General features: G+C 44.5%; 1 protein-coding gene across 1 annotated transcript; it reads left to right on the forward strand.

Moving 5' to 3' along the window:
• The first annotated feature begins 896 nt into the window (after positions 1-896).
• On the forward strand, positions 897-23,596 carry GOT2 (glutamic-oxaloacetic transaminase 2). Its single transcript, XM_043983704.1, has 10 exons — positions 897-1,079; positions 14,029-14,185; positions 15,023-15,151; positions 17,419-17,478; positions 17,656-17,817; positions 18,111-18,215; positions 19,733-19,883; positions 20,546-20,711; positions 21,732-21,882; positions 22,369-23,596. Exons 1-10 carry the CDS (start codon positions 994-996, stop codon positions 22,489-22,491), a joined length of 1,290 nt encoding a protein of 429 aa, XP_043839639.1. The 5' UTR covers positions 897-993; the 3' UTR covers positions 22,492-23,596.
• The last annotated feature ends 937 nt before the right edge of the window (positions 23,597-24,533 follow it).

Raw genomic sequence — 24,533 nt, forward strand, 5'->3', positions numbered from 1 at the left:
TTTAGGTGAGAATAACCGTGGAGCCTTTTGCCAGGGGTTTACCATGTCTGAGAACAACAAAAAAGAGGGATTTACAAACGACTTTTAGATGGGTGGAAAAAAGCAGAAACAGGGAGCCCTCTCCTTCTTTGCAGTGGTTTGGTTCACCAGAAAACCTAGCCATCAGCCCAAAGAACCCAAGAATGCGGATTTAACTGATGTAGCAAGGCCTCTCCTAGTGGCTTTATGATGAAAGTATCTGCCGGCAAAGAAAACTTCCATAGAATGTGATGGAAATCCAAAGGCATCAATACAGCTTTCATGAATACAATCGATAGGCTTCCAATCTCCTACACCCAGACACAAAACAAAAATCGAGCGTCACTCCAAAGGTAAATGGAGGGGCACAGAGAGGGTATTCACATAAAAGGGGTAAAATACGAAGAGCATCAAGGATAGGCAGGACCGAAAATGAGATGGGCTGACCACGTGCAAGAGGGAGGAATGACTGACGGATGATCCAGGCGTTCCCCTGGCAACCAAGAACATCCAGAAAAGGGGAGAAGGTCCACAGTATTTTGGAGGGACCCCCATGGCATTGAAGGGCCGCAGACAAGAACAGACCGTGACCTTGTGGTTGGCACAGCTGAAGGGAACACCCTACAATCACGGACTTGTCAGCGGGAGGAGAGAGAGACGGGGGGAGGCCGAGGCGCCGAGAGGCCTGCGCAGGGTCCCCCAAGTCCCCAGGGGGCGCGAGGGCGCCAGGGCTTGCTCAGAGTTGGCCCCTCCCCGCCGCCTCGGTTATGCTGGGCGCCAGGGCCTGCGCGGGGTCCTCCTGGTGCATAGGGGGAGCTGGGGCGACGAAGCAGCGCTTCCGGGGCGGCGCCTCTTGCGGCGCTCTGGGGGCGGGCTTTATCTTTACCTTCAGCTGACCGGCAGAGGAGGTTCTGTGTGCCCGTGTCCGCCCGCCCTCTCGCCAGCAGCCGCGCATCTCTCCGTCTCTCACCTGCCATGGCGCTGCTGAAGTCCTGTCGCCTGCTCTGCGGAGCCACCCCCTTCCACCCAGGCCTCGGCGCCGCCGCCGCCGCCAGAGCCAGGTAAGGAGCGGAGGGGCGCGGGGCGCGGGAGAGCTCCGTGGGCGAGAAACTTGTCCTTCTGCGGCTCCCGGACTCTATGGGGACGTCCGGCCTGGGGAGCCGGGACACGAGGCCCGCGAGGCGGCGCGCCGGCGGCTCGCCGATTGGCTCCGGAGGGCCCAGGGGGCGGGACTCTCGGCGGGGACGCGGCGTGCCCTTGAAAGGTCCTGTGGAGGGCAGCGGGGCGCGGGTCCCCGGCACCCTCGGGGCTGCGAGGGGGCCGGCTGGAGGGTCAGGACGGAGGGAGTCTTGCCTTGAGGTCCCTAGCGACTATTGCCCTGCGGTCCTCAGTGCCCCCTTAAAACCGAGGCGGGGTCTTCAGGCTTCTCGCGCCGCCCCGGATTAATGCACTTAATCCTTCCCTCGGTGGGAAGGACGTTTCTTAATCCTCCGGGGCCTTGTTCTAGTTTAGGCCCCGGAGCCGGAACGAACCGGCCCGGGAGGGAGAGTGACGTGACCTAGGCTGGCTTCCTTAGAGGGCCGGGGGCCTCGAGACCCCCCGGTGCTTCCGCGCGGCTGCGGCGCCCTTCCCTCCGTAACCCCGGTGGGTGAACACGGCTCTGCCGCCTCCCGGAGCGTGGGCTCCCGGGACTTCCTCTGTACCCCCAGACCCTTTCCGGAGCCCTGGAGAACGAACGTTTGTCGTGATGACATTAACACATTTCCACTTCTAATGCGGAGAATCGAGGGGAGGGTATAAAGGGAGCCCGAAAAGTTAGAGCCCCGAACCTTAGGGGTCGGTGTATAAAAGGAGCAGATGCACTTCTTTCTCTTCCCAGAGGAAAGCCTCGGACCCTCGGGACACCGGGTGGTCTTGTGGACTTAGAGGGGGAGGGGACGTACGCAAGGCATCTCTTCTAGAGGTCCTTGACCTTCTGGGTGGCACTCCTCGGAATCACGTTGATAAAATACGTAAGATTCTTAAAAATGAAAATAAGATGAGTTAGAAAGGCTTACAAAGGAAGCTGGAAGACCAGCGTATTTTTTAAAGAAAGAATTTACAGGCCCCAGGTTATCCAACGCAGTCAGGGGATTCCCAAAGCAAAGTTCTCACCCACACACACATTTCCTTGCCATGATTTTTTGTTTCTCTTAACCTATAGTCAAGGTTTGTTCTTTGGTATGGGTACAAGCTCCCAGAAACACCGAAATAAAGCAAATCACACGAATTTTTTGGTTTCCCAAATATTAAGTTCGCACTATACCATTAAGTGTGTCTATAAGTGTGCAATAGTATTATGTCTAAAAAAAATGTACATAACCTTAATTTGAAAATTCTTTATTGCTAAAAAATGCTAACCTATCATTTGAGCCTTCAGGGAGTTGTGATCTTTGTGCTGATGCAGGGTCTTGCCCCATGTTGATGGCTGCTGACTGATGAGGGTGGTGGTTTCTGAAGATTAAGGTGACTGGCAATTTCTTAAAATAAAACAATGAAGTTTGCCACATAGTTGACTCTTCCTTTTACTTGAATACTTAGAGGCCATTGTAGGGTTAATTGGCCAAATTTCAAACTGACTAGTAGTGTGTGTAGTCAGAATGCACAACTTTTCTCATTAAATCCACTGTCTTGTGGGTGTGGTTTTGTGACAACCCAAATCAGTATCTGAAGCACAATAAAAAGAGGTGTGCCTGCACCTTATACCTCTGGGACTGGGAAATGCTGAGAAGGAATAGTTAATTTGAGATATATTTATTGGAAGATGGAAAAACTTGAGCTCCACAGTAATAAAATGCTAAGTAACTACTTTTGATACTGGCTGTGTGAGCAAAAGCAAGAATTATTGATAGCCTGGCATTCTCTGCAAGGCATTGAAGTCACATTTAGTTTATTCTTACAAAATAGGAGAAACAGTTGGTTAAAGGATTGAACAGTGGTACAGTCTTTTTCATCAGACTTTTTTGAACCTAGATTGCTCTTGTTGGTACTGTGGTAATTTTACTGTCCAGTAGCCATATTATTTCTATTTGAGAAAAATTAATAGCTCCTTTTGACTAGATGTAATTTTTTCCCCTTAAAGCTAGCAAATTAATCTTTCTGTTCTGTTACAGAGTGTGATGGAATAGAATCCTAGGGGAACCTAATATGGTACATGGGGAAACTGGAGGCCAGAAGGGCTAACTGACCTGACTATATGGCTTTCTCATTTTCAGGTATTTCTAATGGACATCATGAAATCTGCTGTAGAGAAATAAAAGCTAGACTTTGCTTAGCACAGAATTAGGGACATTGAGGTTCACAGAGTGAATCTGGATGTGGGGACCAGGGCTTTTTCAGAAGCAGCTCTCAGCAGCAGGCAAAATAAATTGGGGGAAGGGTGTAGATGATATGTTGGAGGGGATGAATACAAAGCCATCATTTAATGACTTACAAAGAATTGTTTCAAAACAGTAAGAGTCTGCTCAGATTAGATGTTGTGAGAAAATAATTATTAATAATTGATGTATTGGGGGACCCAGAGATCACTTTCTTAGTTCTTTCTCTCCCCCCACTCCAAAAAGTTGAGTTCTCCTTGAGAGACTTCATCAAATCTCATCTGGGACCACATGCTGTCTCTCTGGGGAAAACACATGTCAGGGGGAGGGGCTTTTCTCCTGCTCAAGCTAACTGGCATGCTGGAGCTCTCTCTGCCTCCTCTATCTCATGGCCTGAGACCATGAGAAGTTAGGGAGGCATGTGGTCAATCCCTTACTGGCATAATATTGATAAATTAATATAATCTCATCCAAAACTTGTCAGTAGTGGTTATTTTCAGCTTTACAATATGGAGCCATTCACTAAAACTTCCCCATAGTTGACCATTGCCAATCTTTTTTTTTTTATATCATTGCCAATCTTCAATCCACATCAAATGCAGAATGGGGTTTGCAGTACTTCCAGAAGTAGCATTGTTTGACACCCAAAGGGTAAAGTTAGAAGTTTGAAATCCTTCTCTTAGCTTCACTTTGGCTGGCAAATACTCTGAAATCCAAATGCAAATCCTTGATAGTGAGTATACAATGTATTAACATTTCAACATTCATGATCTTGGATAAACTCTGTCTCTACAATTCTTTGTTTATTGTATTTTTAATAATAATTTTGCTATTGACACCAGTTTGGGGTAAGCATATTTAATTATTAATATTATACACCAGCAAAGTATTGACTGCGTGTCTCCCTAACTTCTCATGGTCTCAGGGTAGAGAAAGCAGGGAGAGAGCTCAGCATGGCAGTTAGCACGAGCAGGATAAAAGTCCCAAAATAACCCTGCTGTCTCCCAGGAAGACAGCCCGTGGTCTCCGGTCTCAAGGAGACCTAAGAGCTCAGAAGACCTAAGCTGTCCTCAAAGAGAGGGCCAAGAGCATCTCAAAAACCTAAAAGGCTCTTCCTAGGGTTTCTATCCTTTACTGTTAGAGGCAGATCATTATACTTTGAACTCTACCCAGTGACTTCTGGGGGAAACAATGCAAAAGTTGATTAAGGCAAAGTCCCATTATCTAGGTGTGGTTTGATCCCATCAGTCCTCACTTCTAGAAAAAAGAGTCTTATCTCTCTATTTCTTTTGTTCCCACTTGGTTTGTCCCAGTTGAGATTTGATAACGTTTCTCTAGGAGAACTGGACTTTCTGGAGTAGGGAGGGGGAAGAGGACTGAGAAACTGATCTCTGAGCTCCCCCCCCAAAAAATCCATTATTAATAATTATTTTCTCACATTATTTAATATTCTTCCCTGGCCATCTACTCAAACACAGAGCAGCCTCAACTCACAAAGTGCCAGGTGCCTTACTAATACTTGATCCTCACAACAACACTGGGAAGAAGGTGCTGTTTTCATCCTCGTTTTGCCATTGAGGAAACTGAGGCAGACAGCAGTTAAGTGACTTGCCCAGGGTAACTCAGTAAGTGTTTGAGCCTGGATTTGGACTCTGGGCTTTCAGACTTGGGGTCTGGCAAATCATGCACTACACCACTGCACACCTGGCTGCCTTTAGGAGGCTGAGTTTTCCAAATATTATCAAAATACTTGAAACAGCAAAACTTTTTTATTTTGATCATTTTGGATAGAGATATTTCTGAAATAGATTATATACTTTCATAGAATGTTTCTTTAAAAGTATATAATTTGGGGCAACTAGGTGGCGCAGTGGATATAACACAGACCCTGGAGTCAGGAGGACCTGAGTTCAAATCTGGCCTCAGACATTTAACACTTACCCTGGACAAGCCACTTAACCCCAATTGCCTCACACACACACCCCAAAAAAGTATGTAATTTAACCTTGAATGCTTCAAGATTTTTATCATTGTGCATGTGTGAGTTACTTTTAGAAGCCACATGAGCATTAAACTTCATTTTAGCCAGAGTGCTCAGGAAACCAGAGTTTTAATGTGCTGTGCTGAGTGTAATGCAGTGATGTGATTAAGGACTTATCGAGGTCAATATGGATTGTTTTCCCTTTCCCTGAATGGTCCCAGACTATTGTACTTTTTGACTCAACTTGGTCATTTCTCCTTGCTTTCCCTGTATCTTCCTCTAATATCCTTCCACCTCTGAAATCTAATTTGACTACTGAGGCCCCTTTCGGTGTGCTTTTTTGGTCCTTGGCTGTGATCTTGATAAATGAGGTGATATTCTACCTTTCCATATGGTCTGATAGGCTTCATTATATATCTTTCTGGGCCTTTTCCCTATTCACACAGCTTGGACATAATTCTGTCATATAAATTAACAATGGGGTTTTTGCCAAGTACCTAAGTCACTTCGAGAAATCTCAGTTTTTGGACTGTTAAACACAAAATTTGGGGGGGGGGTAGAAAACAAAACTAAAAACCCTTTTACCTAATTGCTTTTTGGGTGATCATACAACAATATTTGTCCAAAACACGTGTGACTTATGTTTATATTTTCACATAATATTAAAGGAATGAAGTCTTAAATACTAACCTACTTAAAGCTATGTTCATTTAAAGAGCATTTTACTTCAAGAACCTAAAATAACTCGATTGTATGTGGAATTTTCCCCTTTAAACAAGGGGATAGCCAAGGACACAGGCCAGTGACATAAATGTGCTTATCAACATGCATCTAATGATGTGAAGGCCTCCGACCTGTTCTTTCCTAGTTTTAAATTGCTCAAAAGTTGAGTTCTTAGAATTGTTTTCTCTGTTAAGATACAGAGTTTTGCCTAACAGTCTTGTAGATCATTTTACATTAGTTCATTTGAATCTTCACAGTAACCCTGTGAGACAGGTGTTACAGTGACGTCCTCATTGTACAAATAAAGAAACAGACTCAGAAGGGTTGAGCGACTTGCCCTTGCACACACCTGGTAATTGTCATTACCAGGTTGACCAAATCTTTCTTCCAAGTCCAGCACCCAACATTATACCATCTAGCTTCTCCATAACAGATAGTTATAATCTAGTTTAGTTTATCTTTGATATTAAAGTAGTTTTAATGTCCTTCCTCAGCTAGTTGACAATAAAATAGGATAGGGACTAGATGTGATTTGTTAGTCTCGTCATTTAAATCTCTGAGATTAAAAAAATGAAAACTTTCTTTAGCCTCTTTTCTTGGTACCTAATGTGTGTTCATTTCTGGATAACTATGCTAACTACATAAGCACATAATGTAAGTCCTCCCAAGTTCTGAGTCTTTATACTAGATATTATAGGGATTTTTTTCCCCTCAGCTTTTAAGACCTTCCCTGTCTACCAGTTCTACTATTTATAGACTGAGTTTCATATACACAAAATAATTGGTGTAGTCCCTTCAAATATCTATTAAGGCATACAAAGCTAAAACAGCTATATGAAAGTTTTCATTTATTGAACACCTGAAATCTCGTTCTACTTGCCTCTTATTGACCCTGCCTTAAGGTGATGTCTCAGCTTTCCTGCCAAGAGAGAAAACAAGGCTGCCCAACTCCCCAATATGGACTCTAACAAAATATTCAAGTTCTCACCAGACCAAATAATGATCGAATTCCAATGAGAAACGATTTCCTCCCCAGAACTACATTAAAAAGTTAGCCAGTAGTTTGCGTGCAATAGGAAAGGGTAGCCACCAGTGCCTTCAAAGATGGCTACTGAATCCAGAGATATAGAATGGAGGGTTCCCTGAAAAGGCCTCAGGGTAGGCATTGGAAACTCCAGGCAGCACAACTAGTGCCAACCAGTATGGTGCCACATTACTCAGGCTGGGCTCAGGAATCTGAGGTCTATAACACTCTATCCTGAGATCTTTGAAGATAGAATGAAGCTCAAAGAGCCAAGGGACCTCACCCTGGGAGATTGAGGTCCCCACAAGAACTCATGGTATAAGACCAGCCACCCCACCTCAAAACACAGCAGGGGGCAGAGCAAAAATCATATCCAACAAATGGACCCTCACCAAAAACTAAAATAGGCCAGATAGAAATCAGTGATTCTGTGAGACAACCATAAATATTAGAACAAAATTAAAAGTTGGAAAAAATAGAAGAAAATACAAACAAGATGATGTTTGGTTTTGTTTGTTTTTAACTGACCTTTAAAAGAGGTCAAGGAGAAATTGTTCAAGAATCATTGGACTTCATGAAAACCATGATTTTTTTTAAGTGAGGCAGTTGGGGTTAAGTGACTTGCCCAGGGTCACACAGCTAGTAAGTGTTAAGTGTCTGAGGCCAGATTTGAACTCAGGTACTCCTGACTCCAGGGCCTGTGCTCTATCCACTGCACCACCTAGCTGCCCCGAAAACCATGATTTTTAAAAATCTTGGACATAATAGTTCAACAGATCATGAAAGAAATCTGCTCAGATCCAGAAGAGCCAAAAGACAAAGTGAACATGAAAGAAACCACTGATGACCTCCTAAAAGAAACTCCCAAAGAAAAAGTCCCAGGGCCATAATGGCCAAAATCCAAGGCTCCCGTGTCAAAAAATACAAGTAGCATCCAACAAGAATCGTCTCAAGCACAAAGGAACTGCAGGGAGAACCGTGCAAGCTTCTGGAAGTCTTTATGACATATTCTATTCTTTGTGGCTAAACTTCTTGAGAAGGCTGTCCACAATAGGTGTTTCCACTTCCTTTTCCCTCTCTTAACTCTACAGGTTAGCTTCTGACTTCATTCAGCCAAAACTACTCTTTCCAAAGTTATTAAAGCTTTGTCATTTTCTAATTTAATGACCTTTCCTCAATCCTCATGCATCTTCACCTCCTTGCAGACTTTGACACTGTCGATCCCACTCTTCCACTTGATACTCTCCTCTAAGTTTTCATGACCTTTCATGATCCAGCTTTGCTGGATCTTCATGCAGGTCACCCCGGTAACTTTGGTGGTACTTCAAGGCTGTGTCCTGGGCTGCCTTATCTTTATCCCATTTAGCTTGGTAATCTCATCAGCTCCCACGTTTTTAGTTATCTCTGTCCAGATGACTCACATCTACCTGTCTAGCCCCAGCTCCTCTTCTGACCTCCAGTCTTGCATCTCAAACTGCCTGTTAGACATTGCAACCTAGATGGCCCATAGACCTCTTAAAATCACGGTGTCCAAGCTGGACTTATTAACTTTCTCCCCTTTCTGACTTCCCCATTTACTGTCAAGGGTCACAGCCTAGTTATCATCCTCGGCTCCTCACTTCGTTTCATCCACCATATCTAGCTGGTTGTCTGGTCATCATTTCTACCTTCACAACACCACCACTCTATGCTCCCTTCTCCACACAGTGTCACCACCCAGCGATAGGCGCTTATCACCTCAAGCTTAGCCTGCTGTTTGGTCTCCATGTCAGAATGCTCTCCCCACTCCATCCATCAGATCCATCTTCCTAAATGCAGGTCTGACCATATCCCCCCCCCCATTTTATAAACTCGGGTGAGACCCTATTACCTGCAGAATCAAATAGAAAATTACTGTTGGGTTTATAAAACCCTCTACCCTAAACTCTTCCAATCTTTCCACTTTTATACAAACAGTGCTATCTACTGACACTAGTCTCTGATCTTCCTTTCACAAAAGACTCCCATGTCCCTCCCAGCATTTTCCCCATCTGTCCATCTCCGCTTCCTCGCTTCCTTCACATCTCCAATAAAGTCCCATCTTCTGCAGGAAATTTTCCTGATCTTCCGTAATACTAAGGTCTTCTCTCTGAGATGACTTCCAAATTACCCTGAATATCTCATTTGTACATGATTATTTGCACATCATCTTCTCCATCAGACTTTGAGCTCCTTGAAAGCAGGGGTTGTCTTTTGCCTTTCTTTATGATGGCCTCAAGGCCCCACCTCTCCAAACTTATCACAGTGCCTGGCACATAGTAGGTGCTTAGCAAATGCATGCTGACTGATGGGAAACCCTGGAATACACTTCCACAAGGAAAAGAGACAGGATTACAACCAAAAATAACTTACCCAGGGGGCAACTAGGTGACGAAGTGGATAAAGCACCCACCCTGGAGTCAGGAGGACCTGAGTTCAAATCTGGTCTCAGACACTTGACACTTACTAGCTGTGTGACCCTGGGCAAGTCACTTAACCCTCAGTGCCCTGCAAAAAAATAAAAACAAAGCAAAAATAACTTACCCAGCAAAGCTGAGTACAACCCTTAAAGAGAGAAAAGGGGTCCTATAATGAACAGAAAAGCTTCAAGAAATTCTGATGGCAAGACTAGACCTGAGTATAAATTCTGAAATATAACTTGTTACAAGCCCTTCATGCTACCTGCTGCTTCTCATGACAGAAAGGAGATAGACTCTGCAGATTGAGACATATGTTTTGGACGTGACTAGTGTTGGAATTTGTTTTGTATGACTCTACATGTTTGTAATGAGGGTTTTGTTTTTCTTAGTGGGGAGGGTGGTATTGCACAGTATACAAGGCAGATTATATTGGAAATTTTCTTTTAAAATACAGGAGTCCAGAGAAACCGGGGGTGGGGGGTGACCAATTAAAAGGATCTTTATCATAAAGTAAAGGGAGAAGAAGTAAATGTCCCTTAACTTTCCCAGTGTATTGAGGGACTTAAATGAGGAAAATGGGAATGGGGATGCGGGGAAGAGTTCAAGAAAGACATGAGTATGCATACACAAGGAAAGAAGGAAGGAATATAACCACACCATTGGAATCCATGAGAATACGATGGTACAAACATGAGGAAAGGACTGGGGGGAATAGGAATCATGTAAATCTCACTCTTGAGTGAAATGAACAGTGGAAGGTTGAGTGTGTGCATCTGTGAGCATACACACCAAGTTTGGTGTAGAAATGCATCAAATTCAACAAGGAAACTAGGGTAGGTAAGTGGAAGGGAATGGCCACAAACTTCCTGATCCTGAAGGCAGGGGTGGGCAACAAAGAGGGGGAAGAACTATCTAAAGGGTTGCATTAGATTGCTTCTTAGACCACTGGGGAGTAGCCGAACAAATTGTATGTGAATGCCGTGGGATATTTTGTTGCACCATAAAAAATAGTGAAAGAGAACCTCAGAGAATCTTGGGTAGTAAGAACTGATGCTGAGTGAAGGGAGCAGAACCAGAATAGTTTGTACAAGTATCATAAAGGTAACAACTTCAGGAGACAGAAGGACTCCTTAGGACCCATCTCAAAGACACGATGGACAAGGTGCTAAGGCAGCGTCTTTAGATGTGGGCACTGGATGCCTTCTCCTGGCTCATTTGTCACAAGGGGGAGGGCGAGTTAGCAATAGGGATGCCAAAAAAAAAAGACCAGCATACCTTTTCAAATGCACAGAAGGAAGCCCAGAGGAGCAGGGCAGTTTTGAAAGTAACAGGTAGGAAAGGATCTGGAATGGTTATTTAGTAATAATGGTTGGAAGATGAAAAACAGCTTTCAGGTATTGTCAAATCAACAAACATTTTTTTAAGCCCCAGTTACTATGTGGCACACACTTTAAGTGCAAGGGGTATGTACAGAGAAAGGCCAAAAAACAATCCCTGATCTCTAGGAGCTCACAGTGTGATGGGTGAGACAACATGCAAAAAATTATGTATAAACAAGATATAGACAGATAATCAACAGATGGAAGATACTGACATTAAAGGGTGTTGGTGAGAAAGACTTCTTGTAAAAGGTGAGGTTTTAACTGGGATAGGAAGGAAGCTAGGGAAACCACAAAATTTCTTCAAAAGAATTGGTTCTGATGGTAGGGTATTTCATTGAAAATTTACAAAATTAGGCATAGAATATAGCTTACATTCTCAAATACCAGAAACTGTTAGCATCTAGTAGATTTTTACATATATTATGGCTACTCGATATAAACAACTTGTAGTTTTAGTTAGGGGAGCAGACTCCAACAGATATTAAATGCTTTTTATGTGCTATAGAAGTTAGAGAAGCAAGAGACATCATCCCTTGGGAAAGCTGAGTTTCTTCCTCATTTCCTTCCAACTGTGTTGTTTAAAAATCTAAATGTGGTGAGGGCAGCTCGGTGGTGCAGTGGATAGAGCACTGGCCCTGGATTCAGGAGGACCTGAGTTCAAATTCGGCCTCAGATACTTGACACTTACTAGCTGTGTGACCCTGGGCAAGTCACTTAATCCTCATTGACCCTCCAAAAAAAAAAAAGAATACCTGTTTGGGGCAGCTAGGTGGTGTAGTGGATAGAGCACCAGCCCTGGATTCAGGAGGACCTGAGTTCAAATCTGGTCTCAGACACTTGACACTTACTGGCTGTGTGACCCTAGGCAAGTCACTTAACCCCAAATGCCTCACCAAAAAAAAAAATCTAAATGTGGGTTCTAATCTGTCCCCCCCCCCCAGTTTTGGGGGTAAACTGGCTAAAATCACTGATAAATTCACTAAGAGTTTAGGCTTTTAAGGATTTATTAAAAGATATAAGATAGGATAGAGCACTGGCCCTGGATTCAGGAGGACCTGAGTTCAAATTTGGCCTCAGACACTTAACACTTACTAGCTGTGTGACCCTGGGCAAGTCACTTAACCCCAATTGCCTCACCAAAAAAAAAAAAAAAGATATAAGATAGTAAAGAGAGAGATTGAGAACAGATTTCTTATAGAATGGAAATCCTAGCCTTCCTGACCTCCCATGTGAAGTCCTGCCACCAAGCCCATGTCTTGAACCCAAAGAGGAAGAACTCCTCCAGCGTCTGCTTCCTACTCCATATTCTCCCAGAAATGGGAGGCTCCTCAAGTTGATTGGCTGATGGCTTTGATAGACAGTACTCATGAGCAAATGTCACTTCCTGACACCAAGGAACTGACCACATGGCTTGCCCTCAGACACTTCCTCATGGCGGAGCTTTCCTACAGTAACTCTCCAGCAGATGGCATCACTCCAATCGTTACACAAAATTTACTAGCAATCCCAATAAAGCCAAAATGGAATTTGCCTGTTTCCTCCCTTTTCTTTTTTTGTTTTTTTTTGGGGGGGGGGGGCGGGGCAGTGAGGGTTAAGTGACTTGCCCAGGGTCACACAGCTAGTAAGTGTCAAGTGTCTGAAGTCGGATTCAAACCCAGGTCCTCCTGACTCCAGGGCCAGTGCTCTATCCACCCCAACATCTAACGGCCCCCTTTTTCTTTTTAAATAGAATCCTATTTCATGTCAAAATGAAAAGGTACTTTCCAGACCCCTCCACACAAAACCATCGGGTAGTGCGGTATTGCTTTCTGCTTTTGTAGTTTACCACTGAGCAGCCAGAGGATATGTCCTTCCATTTGAATGGGATAGCGCCCTTGGGGGCTTTCTTGTTGGCTTTGTCTTATATGTGATGCGTCTTGTGTTACCTGTGCTTCATCGTGAACCATCCCGTGTTTCTTTTAATTCGTCATGTTCCCCATCCCGTGCAGGGCGGTTACTGTACCATCACATCTGTATAACAGTTTGTTCAGCTCTTTCTATCATTTGGCATATTTTCCTGAACTACTTTCTGGCAGGTGTATGAATGAGCAGTGAAACTGCCCAGAGCCAAGGAGAAAGGAAAAGGGCAAAAAGTAAAAAGCCTGGAAAATCCAGAAATTAAATGAATCTGCCCCAAAATAACAGACTTACCTCCATATTGGTAGCAAAGGATTTAGAGCTGAGAAGGATTTTAGAGGTAATCTAGGCCCGTTGTCTCAAACTCAAAGAGAAAGGGCTCCCTTCCAAGATATATTGACATAGAAAATCACAAATTAACATCTTCTGTGTTATTGGTTTCTACTTGTTTTGTTAAACATTTCCCAATTACATTTTAGTCTGTTGGGGGCAGCCCTCTGATCTAGGCCAACAACCTCATTTCCCGGATGAGAAAACGGGGGCCCAGGAAGGGGAACTGGCCTCCTGGATGGCCTTGGGCAGATAAGTGACAGAGCTGGGGTTTAAATTCCAGTACTTTTTCTGCCACATCAAGAATGTGTACCCAGTGGTGGGAGCACAGACTTGGCACTGAATAGTCCCATTTAACCCAGTAACTCACTGTGCTTTAACCCACCTCATGCTTGAAGAGTAAACCACTGAGAACAAATAGCACACTTCTTTAGGAGAACAATGAAGGGGGTTGGTCAGTGTGGTGAGCAGAAGATGATAGCATACTTGGAGCGATGCTTCTCTAGTGGGCATTGAGTGAATGTTTGATCTCCCATTGGTAGCTAATTACCATGCAAACCGAGATTGGGTTCTCTCATCTAGAGTCACCTGGAAACCTGAGACAACTGGATATTAAAGACTGAAGTCTTGACTGTACAGTGGTATAAAAAGCTTTCTCATTTCCCAATTTTTATGTCTTGCTACACAATTAGACCTCCTTTATCCCAATGCTGGTCATGAGACCACAAGGCCTATACTTGCATCCCTTCCCTGCCTTCTCACTTGGAAATTGAGCTACTCAAGTCAGGTTCTTCTTATTCCATGTTTGGGAACACCGGGCCGCAGCTTGAGTTTGGAAAGAGAGGATAACTTAACTGATGTCCTGTATTTCTCATTTTAGCTCCTGGTGGACCCACGTAGAGATGGGCCCCCCCGATCCTATCTTGGGGGTTACAGAAGCATTTAAGAGGGACACCAACACCAAGAAGATGAATCTGGGAGTTGGGGCCTACCGAGATGACAATGGGAAGCCTTATGTTCTTCCAAGTGTTCGTAAGGTGAGCTTGGCGTGTGCTGTAGGGTCAGAGTCAATTGAAGGATGGGGAAGGTCTCTGGTATGGGGCATTGAAGGGAATCAGAAATCTTGTGTTCTAGTTCTAACCTTAGTCTCTTTGGGCCTTTTAGTTTCCCATTTTTAAAAGGAAGGGAGTGAGCTAACAGATGTCTAAGCAGAGTGACAGTGAAAGCATTTGTGTACCATGGGGACACTGGAAGATGGCACCTCCGGGTTGTCACTCTCCACCAGAGATTTAAAATTTCCAGCCTAACCTAACCACAGAGTAAATTTCTCTGTGACATATGGTGTAGAATTTGGGGGATTAGGATGCATGGAGAGGCACCCTGACAGTAAACTGAAGGGGGCTGACCTCAGGGCTCCAGGCCAGTCTTTGTGTGTGTGTGTGTGTGTGTGTGTGTGTGTGTGTGTGTGGCAATTGGGGTTAAGTGACTTGCCCAGGGTCACACAGCTAGTAAGTGTTAAGTGTCTGAGGCCGGATTTGAACTCAGGTCCTCCTGACTCCAGGGCTGGTGCTCTATCCACTATGCCACCTAGCTGCCCCCATCCAGGCCAGTCTTAAGACGAAAAGAGTTGCAGAAGAGTTGCCCCTCTGTATTGGTGAGGGGAGTCTCCACACACTGATGAACTCACAGGTCCAAACATACCTTTTTGTTGTATGAAAGATGTCCAGCACCTTCCATGGGCTCATAGATACATCACCCTGCTCAGAACCAGCTTTTTGATTGTTAGATTATATGCTGAAGATTATCTTACATGCCGGAGAATGAGGGTGGGAACGAGAGTTTAAGAAAATATCTGTCATCTTCATCCATTGCAGGCAGAGGCCCTGATTGCAGGGAAGAACATGGACAAAGAATACCTGCCCATTGGCGGACTGGCTGAATTTTGCAAGGCTTCAGCAGAGCTGGCCCTGGGTGAAAGTAATGAGGTTCTGAAAAGCAAACGAGTAAGTCAAGGAAATTTCCATATCTGTGAGTGTCCACGAGTGTCTGTAGTGATGCTTCAGAAGCGGTCACAACCAGAGGTTCAGGGGACTGCCAGTTAAAAATTCTACGCAGTTCCATGTCTTCTTTCAACCCTGTGCTTCCATTGCTTTTATATAGAGTGTACTTGAGAAATCTCGGTATAGACCTGAGGATCGGGTTACACACCCCTGTGATATTAAGAAAGGATTAGTCAGGGACTTGTCACACCATTGAGGAACATGGGCCTACCCTTCCTTCCTCAGGCCAGGTTGGGAGCTGAAGAAGAAAAGACTGGCCCTCTCCTCTTGCATCTGCCCTTTCTCCCCTGAGAATTTGAGAGCTGCTGGAACTGTCAGTCACTCGTGGAAGGCATCAGCCTGCCTCTCTCACTATCCCTTCCCCAAAGGGGAAATGGAGGAAGAGATGAGATTTCTTAAAGGTCTGCTAGTCACTTGCTTGCCTTTTGTATCTTGTAAGTTAACGTACCCTACCTACTAGGCATAATTATATTAGTCAGACTGGCGGAAGCCTGGCACATGTGGCAGGTGGGTATATAGCCAGGTAATAAAAGAGGTGCCAACCAGGTAAATAAAACGGGCTTGACAGCAGTTTAACCTAAGCAGAGTAAACAAGACCAGTCCACAGGGCCAAAGTAAATAATGGCTGGCAGTGTACAAGTCCTGTTTGCAAGGTCGACTGACCTAAGGTTAGAATTCACAAGCCCAGGAAAACAGCCAACAGCATCTTCCGGACCACAGACCTGTTGGTATGAATCTAGACACTTGGAGTCCCAGTTTGCATGTTACCACCAACTTGGCGTCTATGCCAGTTTTTCTATCTTCATGGTGGATGCAAAATTGTCCTAGCTGCAAGGAATAGTCAGTAGGACTTCACCAGCATTTAGAGATTGCTGTGCCTTTCCATCTCCAGTTAACGTAATCTGAAGGATGATTCTGTAACTTCCAGCATGCCAAAGATGACAGAGCCAAATAAAGATGAATGGTTTGGGGATTCTGTTCTTGTTTTTCATTTAATCCAGGGAACTCAGTAGATTAAGTTTATTAAAATTGGGTTGAAATTTTCTTCCATTTTTGTAGTGTCTTTTCATAATAATAGCTAGCATTTATATAACACCTGAAATACTTGCAGAGCATTTTACAAATACTGTCTTGTTTGATCCTTGCAACAACCCTGGGAAGTTGGTGCAGATATTATCCCCATCCTACAGTTGAAGAAACTGAGGCAGACAGCGGTTAAGTTACTTACCATGGGTCACACAGCTAGGAAGTGTCTGAGGCTGGATTTGAACTCAGATCTTCCTGACTCCAGGGACCACACTCCATCCACTGAGCGCTTAGCTGTCTATTTGCCAGATTGCTGGCTTTGTGTCTTTGAGCTCAGCCCCTTGTCTTGTTTCATTGTGGCACAGAAATGATCCCAGGTTCTGAAAGCTAGAGGCAGCAAAACACGGGCTCTGGCAGGTCCAACCGAGCTGGAAAGTCTTTGGTTGTGTGTCCGGGAACAGGCTCTTGCTCTCATCTTAGGACCCCACCTGGCACAGTTTCAGAGGGCCTGGGATCTAGTTGGCTATAGGGTGATGAGTCTTATAAGAGTCAACTCAAAAAAACCATTCGTTAGCTGTAGGAAAACTAGGGTCTGTGTCGGGGGGGGCGGGGGGAGTGCAAATGATAGCACAGGTCCAGGACAAACAAGTGACCGTGGAGAAACCCTTGAAACTCTGAGCTTGTTTCCCGACCTGGAATATGGAAAGAATAGTCTCCAAACAGCTACAAAGATGAGGCCAAGGGCACAGAAGTAGCTGGTAGCCAAGCCTAGATTCAGGGCCCGGGGGGCGGGAAGCAGGCTGCTTGCTGCCTCTTAGGTGGCTCTCCTATAAGAGGCTGATGTGGACCTCCTTTTTAGCACCTTATTTCTTTCTGTAGGAAAGGTTTTGGCCTCTATATACCTCCTTAAGCCGTGTATGGCATAAAAAGTTTTACAAACTTAAGAGCCTTCTGAAATTAATTCTGCTTTTGTGCTCAGGACAGACTGGCTCATGAGCCCATCTCATTGCTAGGTGAGCTGGCGGTGGAGTGGCTTAGTCCAAGGCCTCACTTGGAAACATGATCTCAGCTTCTCAAATGAGATTAGGTGTTAGGGCTAACTGTTCTGCTCCATTTAAGTCATGTTCTGTGTACTGCACCCAGAGGTTCTCTCTCTGACGGGATTTTTTGTCTCTTTTTCTTAGTATGTCACTGTACAGACCATTTCTGGAACCGGAGCATTGAGGGTGGGAGCCAGTTTTCTGGTGAGTCTGGAACTCTTGGATTTGATAACCCTGCTTTTCTTCTTAGCTTAGAGTTTTACAAATTACCTGTTAGTAGAAGGGAATCTTTTCAGAGAAGACAAACAGCAACAACTATAATATATATAAACTTTTCTTTTTTTATTTTCTCTCTTGCCCATTCCTCCCCACATCTTTTAGCAACGATTCTTCAAATTCAGCCGGGATGTCTATCTTCCCAAACCATCGTGGGGAAATCACACCCCCATCTTCAGAGATGCTGGCATGCAGCTGAATGGCTACCGCTACTATGACCCCAAGACTTGTGGCTTTGACTTCACTGGAGCCATAGAAGACATTTCAGTAAGTATGGATTTCAGGGAAGGGGAGGAAGCACGTGAAGAGTGATGGACAGTGGGCGTGGGCTTCGCAGAACACACTGACCTGTCGCATTCAGTCCAACCAGTCGTTATATATTAAATGCCTCCTAGATGCAGTACCCCGAGAATATGAAGCTACAGATTGGGATGCAGCCCCTGCCTTCAAGGAACTGGTGTTCTACACCTTTGAGGGAGCTTGGGTAGCCAATACAACATGGTCCTTCCACTGAAAAAGAAAAGAGCTGATGGAGTGTTTGTTTTCAATCTTCCCTGTAGAAAATCCCAGAACAGAGTGTCATCCTTCTGCACGCCTGTGCTCACAACCCCACTGGAGTCGATCCTCGTCCTGAGCAGTGGAAAGAAATAGCATCCGTGGTAAAGGTGAGCTGGTTAGGATGGAGTGGCAACACGCGGCAAAAGAATCATAGTGTAAACTGATTAACATTGAACTTGCATTGGGTGAAGTAAGCGGGATTTGGAGGTGGTACAAAGGAGAGTAGCCCAGTTTATGGTTCTAGTGGGCAGCAGACTATGGTCCCTTCATCTCTGGCTCCCTCTCATGAGGACTAGACCAGCCAAAGCCTGACAACATACCAGCATGTTCCCTGGTAGTACTTTGGGGGGGGGGGGTAGTGAGGGTTAAGTGACTTGCCCAGGGTCACACAGCTAGTAAGTGTCGATTGAGGCTAGACCTGAACTCGGGTCCTCCTGAATCCAGGGCCAGTGCTTTATCCATTGCGCTATCTAGCTGCCCCCTCCCTGGTAGTACTTTTATGGGAAGCAGCTAGAATTAGAGTCAGGAACACCCAAGTTCAAATCCCGCCTCATAGACTTTATGGCTGTGTGACCTTGGGATAATGGTACCTCTTGACAGATTTGTGGTGAGGATCAAATGGTATCATGTCCATAAAGTTCTGTATAAATTCTAATAGCTCATATTTCTATAGACCATGATTATTAAAAAGCATAGAAGGGGGGGGGCAGCTAGGTGACGCCATGTATAGAGCACCGGCCCTGGATTCAAGAGGACCTGAGTTCAAATCCGGCCTCAGACACTTGACACTTACTAGCTGTGTGACCCTGGGCAATTCACTTGACCCTCATTGCCCCGCAAAAAAAAATAAAAAATAAAAAAATTTTTTAAAAAGCATAGAATGGGCTCTGACTAGGATATTGAAGAAATTAAATTGATTCCGTATCACTTTCTAATTGATTCTGTTCTATAATTGGTCCTATTCTGTATTACTGCCCCATTTTCCCTGGAGTTAGTTTAAAGGTATAATGAAAAGAAAAACGGTTATCTACCACAGCTTATCTTTAAAGGCCTACAAGCTGATCTGGTAAATTTCCACAAGTCTCATTGTCTGTCCTTATTCAAGTAAGGAGGGTCTTAATCTCCCTAACAAGCCCTTTTAGGCACTGGGAGTCCACTAACAAGATCTGCAAGATGGGACAGGTCCTGTAAAACAATGAACATTCTTTAATTGTCAAGGAGGGGTGGTTATGAGCCCTGCCCGGCCTTTCTTTAAAATAACCAGTCATGCCCCCCCACACACAATGCTGTCTACCCTGTAACCAATCACATTGTCTTCCTCACCTACCCAACTCTGTGCTCCCCAAAACTTATATCAAGGCTGATGAGCCCTACCTCAGTATCTTTTGGTCACTGAGAGAGGCCATTGACTCGATTTATTGGTTACTGTCAACCTAACTAATAAGTTGGTCGTGCTCAGACCATTGTCTCTCAGTTTACCTTAATTTTCTAATGTAACAGTATTTAAAATGTACCCATTTGGGGTATCTAGTGAGACCACTTAGTGAAGTGCAGTCAGGTGAAATTTCTCTGTGGAATCTTCAAAGTGACTAATTAAAACTTTGTTCTCTTGATTCATTCATAGCAAAGGAAACTCTTCGCCTTTTTTGACATGGCGTACCAAGGCTTTGCCAGTGGAGATGGCAACAAGGATGCCTGGGCTGTTCGCCACTTCATTGATCAGGGCATTAATGTCTCTCTCTGTCAGTCCTATGCCAAGAACATGGGCCTGTATGGTAAGCAGGGAAACTTGCCCCATTGGTTTTCCCACTGGGTTCTAGGAAGGAGTGGGGTTGGCCGATAATCTACAAAGGGGGACTTGGAATTCATTTGATTTAACCCTGTTTTCCATATTACATTTTACCTAAAAGAAATAACTTGGGTTCAAATCCAGCCTCAGACACTTAATACTTAACTAGCTGTGTGACCCTGGGCAAGTCACTTAACCCCAATTGCCTCACTAAAAAAAAAAAAAAGAAAAAAGAAAGAAATAACTTGGGATCTAGAGGAATTAACTGACAGTTTTGTCAGACAAGTCATCGTTTCCATGTCCTTTTAACTTTGGAACAGTAAACATCTTCCCAAGTATCTAATCTAGTAAAGATAACCAGCTGCCTCTCTTGTTCAGTAAACTGGCCTAAGTGGAATAATTAGAATTGCCCTAGTGATCTTCATCATTGTGTCCTGTAGAAGGTGATGAATCCCTTAAAAAAGGGGAGCACCACCCAGGCTTCTTTCATGCCTGGGTCACTTATCCCTTGTTGGTCAGAATGACTTTTTTCCACCCAGGACAGGTTGTTTCTTGGCACCTCTGCCTACAGAAAACTGTAGGGCAAACGCAGTGTATGTGAGGTCAGTTCAAAGGCCTGGCTGATGTGTAACCTGCCTTGTCTTCCAGGCGAACGTGTGGGAGCCTTTACCATGGTTTGTAAAGATGCTGATGAAGCCAAAAGGGTAGAATCCCAGTTGAAAATCCTGATTCGTCCCATGTACTCCAACCCCCCTCTCAATGGAGCCCGAATTGCTTCCACGATCCTGACTAGCCCTGATCTGAGGGGCCAGTGGTATGTCCAGTGCTACTTCCTGTTCCCTTCCCTGTTCCTCCAGCTGCCTTTTCAGTTCAGAGACGGCCAGTTACCTTGTGGGAGGTGGAGTCATCTCAGACCTTCGTTTGAAAGCAGGAGGTCCTCTACTCTAACCCCTTCGTTTTAGAGGCTCAGAGAAGCAAAGTGATTTGAACCCAGGACCTCTGATTACAAATCCCTTTTCAAGGGGGCGGCTAGGTGGTACAGTGGATAAAGCACCGGCCCTGGGTTCAGGAGGACCTGAGTTCAAATCTGGCCTCAAACACTTGACACTTACTAGCTGTGTGGTCCTGGGCAGGTCACTTAACCCCCATTGCCCTGCAAAAAAAAAAAAAAATCCCTTTCCAATATACCACATTACCTCACTTTGTCCCTATAATCAAATGACACCTTTTCCCATACTGGGACTTTTTAGAAGAGACAAAAATCCGTGAAACGTTTTTCGTGCCAACTGAACATTAAAACCCAAAGGCCCCTGGGAAAGAGTTCAAATTGACACAGTGAATGTTGCAGGGACCTTTGGTAACATCTATGGTTGACTTTAAGTGATACTCTCTAGAAATACATTAAATAAGCCATCTAAAATTCTCAAAGGGCCTAGACCCCAATTAGCTCAGACCGTGTAAAGGAAGTAAATGGCTTGTACAAGATCTTATCTCCTATATATAGATTTTCTCTTGTTAGTAAGGGGGAGAAAACTAAAATGAAGAGAGCCCTGTCTCCATAACTAGTATCTGGAGCTTACGGAATTAGTGGAGGAAGAATTAACAGTTCCCCAGCTTCATTGAATAACTTGGGTTCATTCTTAGACTAGCTGTGTGAGTTACAGCAGCTACCCTGATCTTCCCACACCGAGTAGAAAGCTGTGAGATAGTCTGCTCCAGTGGGAATGAGAAGTGTGTGACTTCTAGCAGAAGTCAGAACTTGAGAGGAAGGACCCCTAGGATGGAGTAGAGTGTGATCTGTGGGATTTCTGAGGGCATTGGTTCCTTTTTACAGGCTGCAAGAGGTAAAAGGCATGGCAGACCGCATCATCAGCATGCGGACCCAGCTGGTGTCCAACCTCAAGAAAGAGGGCTCCTCCCACAATTGGCAGCACATCACTGACCAGATTGGCATGTTTTGTTTCACAGGCCTGAAACCTGAGCAGGTGAGTGGGCTGCTTATGTTATTCATCATAAGCTAAAAGACTTCTTCCAGAATCACAGGTGGGATTTTCATGAGGGTTGTTGAGATGTTCTTCAGTTAAAAGGGAGGTGCTGGGGGGGGGGTTTGGGGGGGGAGACAGGAACCAGAGAGGGTAGGAGAAGACTGAGTCTTTTTCCTTAGAATGATAATGTGAAACAAGGGTGATTATTTACAAGGAGAACAGGGTTCTTTCTGAATTTTCTATTAATGTCAATTTAGGATTTTTAGCCTATGTGAGTGAGGGCAAGGTTTCCCCTTTTCACTTCCAGAGTCTCTATATAGCCTTTCTTCCTTTGCCATTTTAAAGCAGCATATAAAATGCTAGACATTTCAGAGTATGTATAAGAGAGAAACAGGTACAAAAGTACTTTGCATTTTAGTGTTGAGTAAGAGAGGGGGGGGTCTTCCCTAAGCTGTAGGAAATGCTCAGTTTCTCTTCTCTTTGCAGGTGGAACGGCTGATCAAGGAGTTCTCCATCTATATGACAAAAGACGGCCGGATTTCCGTAGCAGGGGTCACGTCAGGCAATGTAGGGTACCTTGCCCACTCCATTCACCAAGTAACCAAATAATTCTCCTTGTGAGATGGAGCAGAGACGACCTCCCCACCTTCAGACTCTGCTGTTTGAGATTCAGAGAGATGATTGAGCTGGCAAAGATAGGAGTTGTGTGAGAGTTTCTTTCAACCACAGTGCTTAATGCTCAGCTGTTGAAAGTATCTCAGAAGACTTGTGAGTAGGCTAAAAGCATCTGAAACTTTTTTTTAAAAGAGCTTTGTGGGTCTAACCCAAATTCCCCAACCCATCCTCCACAACTTTTACAAAACATTTTATGTTTACAGAAACTCTACCAAAAATCCTACCCTGAAACCGGAATTCCTCTCCCCTTTCCCCCAGTCTTAGGTCTCCTGGCTTTACAATGTCGTTCAAGAGCTTTAATCTAGGTAATAAATATCACTTAGCCCACATAACAGAAATCTCTGTGGTGCTAAAAGCTTCCAAAGAAGGTTTACTCAGTTCTAACTCCCACCTCTTATTGGCCTCCCTTGACTGAGGGAGGCAGCTGAGATCAGAGTTTGTTTTTCAAAGTGCCAGATACTGCACAACAGCTTCAAGAAACCACAGAAAAGAGAAGGTGGCTCTCACTCATCGGACACCTAAGACCTTTTAAACTTTCTCCTCCCCTGTTCTTATTGCGGTCCTTCCTCTTTGACCCAGAGATCCAAACCTGCCCTAGTTTCTCTCCCTCCCTCTGCTTGAATCAACCTTTAGACCCTTTCTATCAGGATGCATACACTTGGAGAATTAAGTAAAATGTAATTTAAGAAATGAACGTGTTCTCTCCTCCCCTTTGTCAGCAAAAGATGAAGGAGGAGAACTCGGTCAAATGACTGCACTTTAATATCGGCATCATCGTCAAGTTTTTAATCCTCCTCCTTTCTGCCACCACCCCACCAGACCTCATCAGTGTGGTTGTGCAATAAATAGCCTGTCTCATGACAAGTCTGTATGGGGCAGTCAGTCCTGGGAGATGAGTATTTTGAGCTGTGGTTGTAAGCTTCTCTGTGTTGCGAGCCGAGTTCAAACTTGAACCTTGAAAAGATCACCCTCCAATGTAATCACGTAGGCCTTTATGCAGCCTGGTTTCTCTGTTACAATAAAATTATTGTAGATTGGATCACTGTCTCCAAGGCTATTTTTAAGGGGAAGAAGCAGGGGTGGGAAATGGTGTTAGCCACAGTGGCCTGTAACTGTATTTAGCTCGCCCTTAGACAATGATAATTTGGACCAAAGTTGAAACAAAACCTGTGCTCATCTTTGTGCAAACTGCCCTTTGCAAAGATACTGGTTCTGCAGGATCTAACCATCAGAAAGGAAAGAGATATTGCTGCTAGCATCCTTCTGGATGTAGGGAAAAGTAAAGAAGGGTCTTGGGCACAATGTTTAGTAGCTTCCCTGCCCTGCTTTCAAACTCTTCCTTGGCAGTTATTGCTGCCTGTTGTGTGCACAGTAACCAATTGGCCCTTAACCAAGGGGAAACAAGACTTGGATAATGTTATTTCAGGGTGCTATTTCTTGCCCTTGGACCAGCATTGATCCCGCCTTCCTCAGGACTCAACTCAAGAAGCAAAAGTACAACCTTAATTCTCAGCCCCTCGACTGCCTTTAAAGCTGCTTAATGTTGTTAAGTGTTGTTGAAATGTTTCTTTTCTTGGGGATTGACTCACCAAAACGTTTTTGGAAAATAAGCCTGAAGGAAAATAATTATTCTGTCCTTCCCCTTCCCTCCCTAAAGTTACATCCAAAGGAGCTAGACCCCTTCCTCTGAGTGGTCAGTTGGTGTTTTTAGAACCCACAGTGGGAGCAGCTGAAAACTGGCTTCCACCTCACCAACTTGGCAAGAAACTTGACCACCCTGAGAGCCTTATTTTTAAGTACATGTGTTCATCTTGGGCTGGTGCCCTTTTTTTTTTCCTTTTTCTGAAAGGAGTTACATGGTATTTTGATCTTGTTACATTTCCCTGGAGGTTAGAATCTTTGCTTGCGATGCTTCTTCCCTAACCTCTCAAACTGTGGGAGTTACCCCACCTCAGATCTGGGTCAGGGGCGCTAAC

The sequence above is a fragment of the Dromiciops gliroides genome, chromosome 2, assembly GCF_019393635.1.
Source record: "Dromiciops gliroides isolate mDroGli1 chromosome 2, mDroGli1.pri, whole genome shotgun sequence".
NCBI classification, from domain to species: Eukaryota; Metazoa; Chordata; class Mammalia; order Microbiotheria; family Microbiotheriidae; genus Dromiciops; species Dromiciops gliroides.